We start from the raw sequence: 9,321 nt of genomic DNA, 5'->3' as shown, positions 1-9,321 counted from the left end.
GTTGGACGAGACACTTCATCTAAGGCCGACAATATCGCTAAGGATACATGCTCAAGTGCTTCGCAAAATGGTGTAGAAATTGGTGTTATATTTGATTAGACATACATTTATTCACTGACTTGTTTCCTTCTCATCAAAAACAACGTAAAACACTTTCCCAAAATAACCCAACTTCTCCATGTGGTGGTTTGAGCCCCATAATGGTCCGAGGATTCTTGCCGAGGCATTACAGCTCCCCAAGGTCACACTTACTGAGTTGAAAGGTCGAGATTGCGAAACCTGGTGCGACCGGTTCACATGTACACAGCCTTTGCATGACTTGGACGCCATGTTTGTTTGTGACACGTTGGACGAGCTCACTTCATCTAAGGCAGACAATATCACTAAGAATACATGCTCACGTGATTAGCAAAATGGTCTAGAAATTGTCGTTATATTTGATTAGACATACATTTATTGACTGACTTGTTTCCTTCTCATCAACAAAAAAACACGTAAAATACTTTCAGAAAATAACCCTCCTTCGCCATGTGATGGTCGAAGGATTCATGTCGCGGCATTACAGCTCCCCCAAGGTTACACTGAGTTGAAATCTTTGTTATATTTGTTAAGATATACATTTATTCACTGACTTTTTTCCTTCTCATTATCAAAAAAAATACGTTAAACACTTTCAAAAAATAACCCTCCTGTGGTGGTTTGAACCCATAATGGTCCCAAGGATTTTTGCCGAGGAATAATACGTCTGCAAGGCCACACTGGCTTCATTTCATGGGTGTGGCTTCATTTTTACTCGACCAATTAGACCTCCTCAAAAGCAACATCCGGTGGCCATCAGAGTTTGTGAGAACAACACTGACTGCCGTCTGAAGAACAAACGCCCTACACCGGGACGGATCATTCGCAAAGATTCGTATACGTCTAAAGTTGACCGTAGGTTCGACCGTAGCTCGTCCAAGGTAAGCATAATTCCAAGATATTTGGTTCTTCGCGGTAGTTCTCTTTATTCGTATGATATCAACTGCAAAATTATGTTAGCTGCAAACATTATACAGCATAAACAAAACGATTCTAACTGTACGTGTCTTCCGGGACGGGAGGTTTGTTACTCATGTATTTCCAACATCTTGTAGAATATTTTTCTTTCATTGTAAAAGTGGCTGCGAGAATATAAGTTGTACCTAACTTGAGTTCGCAGTCACTTAGTCCATGTCTTTTCATTTGTAATCATCATTGTGTTTCTGAATAATGAAAAAAAGATATTTGGTTAAACCCTACTGTTGATGTCAAACGCTTTGGTAACATACATGTACAAAGGACGCTTGAAGGACACATTCCTCTCTGATTGGCGACGGGATATAAGGAGTTGTAGTAAACTAAAAACTAATTCCCAAGTGAAAACTGACTTTACATTGGAAAATTACCTTTCATCAATCCGTAACAAAGCCTTTATAGTTGACATTACCAAATTAAGAATCAGTTCGCATGCACAACTTGGCAATAGACAGGGTTCGTTATAGTAATATACCGGCTAACCATAGACAGTGTCCCTCAAGTCAAGAAAGTGTTGAAGATGAGTATCATTTTCTAAAGACCTGTCCTGCCTATACTTTAGATAAATAAAAATCAATGAAAATGATTACATGTAAAGCTAGTAACTCTTTCTCAAAGACAACTACAGACTTTTTAAAACTTCTTATGTCATGCCACCAGATATATTAACAACCGATTATCGTGCAACTACATTTGTCGCAAGTTGTCTTGCAATTTTGATGTAGGATTTTCAAGCTGGGCGTGTCCAAAACATCCTCCAAAACGACATCGTTTTTGTCGGATTTCGGCTATCACATGATGGCACTCAGTGTGTGTTCGTACGATGATCTTACGATAACAGCGATCCATTAAAACATTATGTAAGTCTTGGTTGGATATTAGACATTTAGGCCACACTGATTTAGTTTTATGTATGACATCCTTTGAAGACCCCCGAACTAATGCGCGCGGGCGAATAAAAATAATTCCAGACAAAAATAAAAATGTTACCAAACCACAGGTATACAAAGCTGATATTGTGAATTCGCGGCAGTACTTAGCGACGTATAAGACAAGCCGGCACATGCTGGCTTTTTTGCGGAATTTATGAATCGGTACTGTATGTATGTACTGAGTTCCTGAGTCGTGGAGCTTCGAATTCGATAGCCTGGGTGCTCGGCTCCGTATTGTCGCGAACTACTATGCCTAGAGCCAGACCAGAGCCTCGATGGACGTTTTTTTTTTTTGAGGGCGACAGGCGAAAATCAATGCGCGCGCGGATGTCATCCATAAAATCAAGGCGGTGTGGCCTTAGTACGTTTAACTCCCGGCGCATATCTTCTTCAAGGACTGCACCCTAAATAACAAGATTCCAGAAGGTCGAATCTCGCTGGACTGGATCATCAGTCTGTTAACAAAAGAGTTACCATTGCCTTGGGACATATGCTGAGCACTGTTGAATTTTTGAGAGCTTGTGAGAGAGCGTTACTCGAAGTACGAATTCTGAACACCAAATTTTCAAGAGGTTCATATTTTAGGTAGGCGGATATGTACACTTTTAAGGCCTTTAGTCTTATCAGGTAAGTGAACAGTATATCTACAATGCGGTCTGAAAGGGCTGTATGGATCAGGATATTTAGGATTGAGACTTAGTACATTTAGGACCGCATTCTTGATTAAGAAACAGAAGTCAATTGTAGTAAATAGCAACCATGCACATATTGAAAACCTGTACGTTTGGTGCAAAATTGCAGATGCATACTGTTCCATGTAACTGTTGTTTGTTTTTACTACACAATAATTATGTATACATCACACTTCTGTACGTTTGGAATCGCATTGTAGACACAGTCTCCGGTAACCGTTCAGATCTGTAAACGTTTTACGTTTGGGATCGATCTATAGCATTGAAACCAGTCCTGTGCAATTTAAACCAGTCAGTGTTGCCCTTAGGAAGAAGACAGGCGGTCACTGAAACGTCGGCCGAATAAAACACTTGGTTACATCTAAAGAGTCTCTCTATTCAATTATGTTATGAATTCTGGAATAATTTAGCCCCCATTTTTTAACCTATACACTTATTTTCATCCACAGTATGAAAGTTGCTTTGCTGATAGCTGTCATGTTGGCATCTGCACCTATCGTCCTAACATGGAGAAGGAGGGGAGGGGGTGTGAAGAAAGGTGAAGTAATCTCATGTATTCAACATTTCCTGAACTAGAGGTCGGAGATCTCATGTCTTTGTCAGAGGTACATCGTTCTAGAGAAATTAACATGCGTATTCTTCACTCTTTTTAATAATCAATTTGGTCTAAAGAACAAAAGAATCTCTGTACTATTTTTATGGTACAGAACACCCTGAAACGGTTTGCCGCAGATTTACAGATGCGTCGTCACCCGTGTTACGCCCCCCCCCCCTACGTTATTTGAGTTTGGACTGTTACTGGAAAAAAAACGTTCAAGAAATTCTTACTGTGTTGAAAGTGTCACGACAGCGCCGCAAAATATAATAAGAGAAGATGTTATAAAGGAAAGAATCAGAACAGGGTGACTACTGCTGTTTTGTTAATTTGTCTTTATGACAAATAGAAGACTTGTTTCTTGTGTTCTTTGTGTCCTAACATTTGTACTTCTACAGTTAGTATATTCCAAATCTAGGCATCTCGTTTTTCGGCCCTTCGTGTTTTTATTGCGCGCTTGCCTTAAATTTAAGGTAATTAGATTTAAGGTCTCCAGTGGACGTCATCCATAGCAATTACTTGGTGTGGCCGTAGAAAATAACCTGACATATGTCCAACCTATCCTCCCCCTGCTGAAGTTATAGTACAATCCCTCAATGTAACGTCATTTGATCCCATCCCATTATGGGGTTCCCCGGTCATATCCACTTATCCAGCTGTCGGCTGTCTCCAAGCAGATGTAGGTGGGGGATTTCTAAACACAAAAGGTCCTATTACGGGGACATAACGACCTCCACGACTCTCATCTTTGAACTCAATCTTGGAGACTACGACAGTAATCACGGCGGTCTGTCACTACGGTATTCTTTCCCATTGCTGGGGGCGTTCGATAAAGTATCGGGTTACAAGACGCAATTTTGGGCTAACCGTAAAACATTTGAAAATAAACAAACTAGTATCGAAGGGAAAATTTCGTTGAAATAAAATAAAATTATTGTCTTTACATACATTCAATGGTGATTTTTTGCGCTAAATGGATGATTTTTTCGTATTTCGTTAAAAAAGTCGACAATTTTCGGGATTTTACAGCGTCATATTTTAGCCAATCACCGAGCAAAGCTGGCTACACATATTACGCAAGATCACTGATTTTTATGTTTTTTGACGACTAGGAATAAGACGAAAAATCGTGCTTTTGGGATTTTTTAATTTCTGACTATAAGTATAGTTTTTGTTGACAAATAGGCCAAAAAATCTAATTTTTTGGCTTTTTTCGCACTCAATTACCCATAATTCAAAATCAAACGCATTTTTCAAAAATCCCAAAAGCACGATTTTCGGGACAACCGTGACAGTCATTTTGAGCCGTAAATGGGGTATGTTTGACTCTCCATGTTTCCAGGTTTGAACGAGTTGTGCAGACATGTCATATCTCCCAAAAGTGTGCACCGTGTTATTCATAAAGGCGTAAAGAATCATTACAGTATTCAAGGTCACCCAAGGATACGACAGTAGCTTCGCTACATGTTACATGTCCACAAAAAAATGATAGCGGACATGTACTGTCCTGGAAACTGTTTGTATCTATAGAAAAGTGTTGTTTTTTATCTGTTGCGAGTCACTCAGGCAGAAGGGCTTGTTTTGCCGCTTTATTGCAAATGACCGCAGGTGACCCCGAAATGGAACGCGGGTTCGATTCGAATTGCCCAGATCGAACACGATCGAACACAGTTCGGGTTCTATGACATGTGGGAACTTTACAGCCCAGATTTTACCACCGTGAATATGCCTATCAAATTTCATTAACTTCCATCCACACATACAAAAGTTAATCCTGCTCACAAGAAAAATTAACAAAATGCCCCCTGTAGTCACAACGAAACCCCCCACGAAGCTCAGTAACGAACTTAACCTTGGTCCCGACAATAGTAAGCACCACACCAAGAATTATAATCAACATTTTACAAATACTTGAGTTATCTTGCTAACAAGCCACAAACACAAAAGGTGCACTAACGTGACGCACGGACCCCCCACGAAGCCAAAACTTGTACTTGACTTCGGCCTCAACAGCGGTAATATGCCTGCCAAAAATCATGGACGTCGAATCATGCCTTCCAGAGTTATATCGCAAAATCCGCAGTTCCCAACACTCCGGCGAGACAATTTCATAGTCCTTCTGACGAAGACAATAAGAGCGCAAAGAATATCATCTCCGTGTTAGAGTGGCATCACTCCTGTGGAGGAACCTCTCCCTTTTTCTGACTCCATTTTTGCCTTTTTATTGCTAGTATTTGTCATCTGGGGCTCGGGTGTTTCACCAAATTGTCCCTCCATCTTATGCAAAGAAGCTATCCTTTTCTCCTTCCCCCTGCTGGAGTCCATTTATTCATTCTGATAGTCAACTTACTGTTCTATAGCTTTCCCGTGTCCTTCCAGGCGCACTCCACTCCAATCTGAGCATAGCATTCTGGAAAATATACGTTAATTCGTGTGTGGTTGTGTGGCGTTATGACAGAACGTTAGACTCGGATCCAAGAGGTCCCAAGTTCGAATCCTGCCAAGCCACCGATCTCGTGGGACATGACACGAATTTCCTCACTTAACTCAATACAGGTGAATATGAGCATGGCCGCGTGTTTGTCTGGGTTTGGGGCGGCATTAAAACATGTTGAAAAATTTGATTGTGCCTAGAAAAAATGTAAAGTTGAGAAGCAAAAAAAAAGTGGAACAAAAAGAATGATGTAATAAATGCCTTGAAATGAAGTTACACAGAATAAGACATGCGAGCCTATAACTACAATGAACGCGGGAAGAGCAAATTACAGTCGGTTCAAATTGTACTCTTGTGTAGAATTGACATACATTCTTAATCTGTCCCTACGATTATTATACTTTAATTCGTTCTATGACGGATCAATCACTTCATTGACAGCTGTGACGTTTGACACATTCTTTTTTTGGCAAATTATCTTACATAGGACAGTGCTTTGTTCCAAACATACGTCATGGTAGTTTATTGAATATTACTGCAATGTTACGTCCATCTACAGCTTTTGAGAAGAAAGAAGAGGCTCTCCAAGATGCTGCGGCTATGATGAAGAAAGTGGTGCATGACGAGGAGAGTAAATCGGCCCTGGAGCTAATGAGGGAGTTCCTGGAAGCGGAGGAAAACAACGGTGCGTATATCGCACATTTAAAACTATGCAATTCTAGTATGCAGACTTTTTTTTACATCATCAGTTGGACTACTTCTAGTGCTTGTCGTTACCCCAACTGTGTGTTTTCAATCCATCTATAACAGATAACACCTTCGAAAAGAAAGTGGCTACTCTCCAGGAGGCTGCAGCTGATATGGAGGAGAAGGTGAATGAAGTGGAGGAAGATGCCGCCTTGGGTCTACTGGAGGAGGAGCTGGAGGAGCTGGAAGAGGAACTAGAGGAACTATAAAAAGTCAAGGGCGATGACGATGAGTAAAGATGTTGATGATAACTCTTTAATGATACGTTCTGTTTTTATAATGGACCCCCTCACCATTAGATAGCGACCATACCGACCAAAGTTGATTTTTTGTGACACTTGAGTTATTTCTTGGAAAACCGTGAACTGATACGCCTTCAAACATAATATAACACAAAACGTAAGAAAAATCGCTCTCTCTTTATGAAATTAAAAACATGACATTATTTCTATTGTTTTTATTCATGTTTCTTCTCCATCTTCTTCTCCAGACATTTTTAAATGAATCAAACTTTTCCAGCCAAATGACCTAAAATTTGAGATGGAATTAGAGTAGGCAAATACCAACAGACTTTTTTTCTCATTTTTCTAAAGTCGTTTTATTCGTGTTTTTTTTTATTTGCCATTTTCAGGCAAAAAATATTATATGATATATTTTGCGATCTGGAGCCCTGGTACCAAATCAAATGACCTAAAATTTGGCGTTGGGATACCTTGGACACAAGTCTATAGACACAAGCTTATGACATACATTACTTTAAAATTGTGTAAAATAGGGCTTTTGGCTATTTTCGGACAGGAAATGTACATTTTGGCTCCTTTATCCTAACATTAAAACCAAATGACCTGGAACTTGGTATGGGAGATCCTTGGATACAAGCCCACAGAACGTTATTTACGCTTTTGGCGAGTAACACTTTATAATTATGTACAATGGGACTTTGTTTTTGCTATTTTTGACCAATAATGTACCGTTTTGCTTAATTGGCCCCCAGTGCACTAATATAAAAACCAGAATATAGGTAGCTTGGCACCAAACGCTTAGAGTTCACTTAAGATTCAGTCTTTCTGTTGCATCTGCTCCCGAGCAAATGTCGGCCTTTCTCTAGTCAGATTTCTTTCTTTTTTTCAGTTGCTCCACGGCTACTGAGCATTTCCTGAGGTGATACAATCAATTTGCATAGATTATTTCATTTACGTTAAAATATAAACACAATATCTAAATTTAATCACAGGACATCACTTATCATCTTTGCTAGCATTATCTTTATTGGTGCAATTCTTCTTTATTGTTTTGATAAAAGGTGTATAATATTTTGTAGTACCACTTTCATACGTGAAACTTATGATGTGCATATTACGTATACTAAGAATCTTATGTAATATTTTTTGTGGCATGAATACATGGTTATCTATCACTGACAGCGGATTGTCTTTGTCTTCTTTTCTCACAGTTATGGCAGGTTTGGATTACAGATACGCTTTTATTTTACTTTAACTTATGGGTATTAGACCTGAATCGAAGCGGTTAAGTGATTAATGAAATGTAAGGTGCAGCTATTTCAGTCGCACTTAAAGTGTTACCGTCTTAATATCTTATGATAAGGCCATGTTGATTTGATTATATGGATGACATCCGCGATCCACGGAACACATATTTATGGGTAATCTCTCCGGCAACCTCTCTGCGCTCTTTGCGCGACCGAAAACTCAAATATCAGCAATGGGCGACTAACGAATTCATAGCTCACTCAACAAATTACGTAAATACAAAACAGAACTTTGTAAGTTTTGTTTGTTTCGTTTTTTTTTTTTTCAAATTCATTCTTGTACATCCTGCATCATATTTAGATTATGAAATCAAGGGACGCTCTCACTGCGCTCTCTCTGCGACCTGAAATTGGTCGGAACGCGGAGAGAGCGCCGAGGTCGCCATGTTTTGTATCTAAATTAATGTTTCGGCCGTTGTGCGCTCTCACGGCGCTCATTGTTGCATCGCCGTCCTCGGTGTTCTCATGGCGATGGTATAACCCGGTTTGAAACAGTCGCGGAGGTGACGGTGCTTATAAAATACGACCGGACTATGTCTAAATCATTTCAGGGCGTTTAAAATGTCTATAAAGTACACAAAGGCCAGAAACCTGAAGAAAACCGACATTTGGTTATAAAGGTCAGATACCTTGAAACGACCGGTTCAACCAGTAGACACGTGCCTTAATTAAATATTGTCACAGCGAGTGACCTTCGGCGCCATGTTTAAAATGTGTTGGGTGATCTCACTTCCTGTAAGGGGACACCCTTGTTATAGGTAGTATGGGAAATCAATCTGGTCTAAATATTTTCTACATTTGCTAACAGGCGTATTGTAACTAAGTAGATATTTTCTCATGGACCAAAAAAGTAACAAATGCAAATAATACACTTGAGGACATATCGGCCCTTCTTGGTGTAACCTCACTAAGGATGAACTTAACTGAACAGCATGCCACCCCCACCATGAGACATAATGGTTTAGAACATTTTTTGTACCCCATATAAACCACTTTCGGGCACACTACCACATCATTAAGAATCATCCAGAACTCTTGCAGTTTTTAAATTTCAATTGTATTAACTTGATTGCCTGCCTTCTAGTTGGGCTTTCGACTACAACACCGTCAACATACTCGTACATTAACTCGTAGTCTACGCACAGTTTCACACGACTTAATTGACCGTGACAACTTTTTCAAGGTAAGGATCTTTTTTGTTATTCAATCAATATTTCAAGACTATAAGGTACACTAGGTAAGTATGTTTATATGATAGCGATCTACATGATGTGGTTGAAATCCTATAAATAACACAATTGACTCTTGATCTATTATCT

At 39.6% G+C, this 9,321-nt stretch overlaps 1 protein-coding gene across 1 annotated transcript; it reads left to right on the top strand.

The window, feature by feature from the left end:
* Positions 1-832: 832 nt before the first annotated feature.
* On the top strand, positions 833-6,940 carry LOC109485518. The gene is made up of 4 exons (XM_019789244.1): positions 833-959; positions 3,127-3,215; positions 6,266-6,391; positions 6,517-6,940. The coding sequence occupies exons 2-4, from the start codon at positions 3,128-3,130 to the stop codon at positions 6,660-6,662; spliced, it is 360 nt and encodes a 119-aa protein (XP_019644803.1). The 5' UTR covers positions 833-959; position 3,127; the 3' UTR covers positions 6,663-6,940.
* The last annotated feature ends 2,381 nt before the right edge of the window (positions 6,941-9,321 follow it).

This window comes from Branchiostoma belcheri, unplaced genomic scaffold (assembly GCF_001625305.1).
Source record: "Branchiostoma belcheri isolate BF01 breed outbred unplaced genomic scaffold, Haploidv18h27 scaffold1, whole genome shotgun sequence".
Lineage (NCBI taxonomy): Eukaryota > Metazoa > Chordata > Leptocardii > Amphioxiformes > Branchiostomatidae > Branchiostoma > Branchiostoma belcheri.
This window is presented reverse-complemented; position numbering and strand designations above follow the sequence as displayed.

Bases quoted from the DNA above. Each gene is read 5' to 3' on its own strand.
- LOC109485518 (XM_019789244.1), top strand. From the start codon at position 3,128: ATGAAAGTTGCTTTGCTGATAGCTGTCATGTTGGCATCTGCACCTATC. The intron at 3,216-6,265 runs GTGAAGTAATCT...GTCCATCTACAG, and splicing joins GGGAGGGGGTGTGAAGAAAG to CTTTTGAGAAGAAAGAAGAG. The intron at 6,392-6,516 runs GTGCGTATATCG...CATCTATAACAG, and splicing joins GGAAGCGGAGGAAAACAACG to ATAACACCTTCGAAAAGAAA.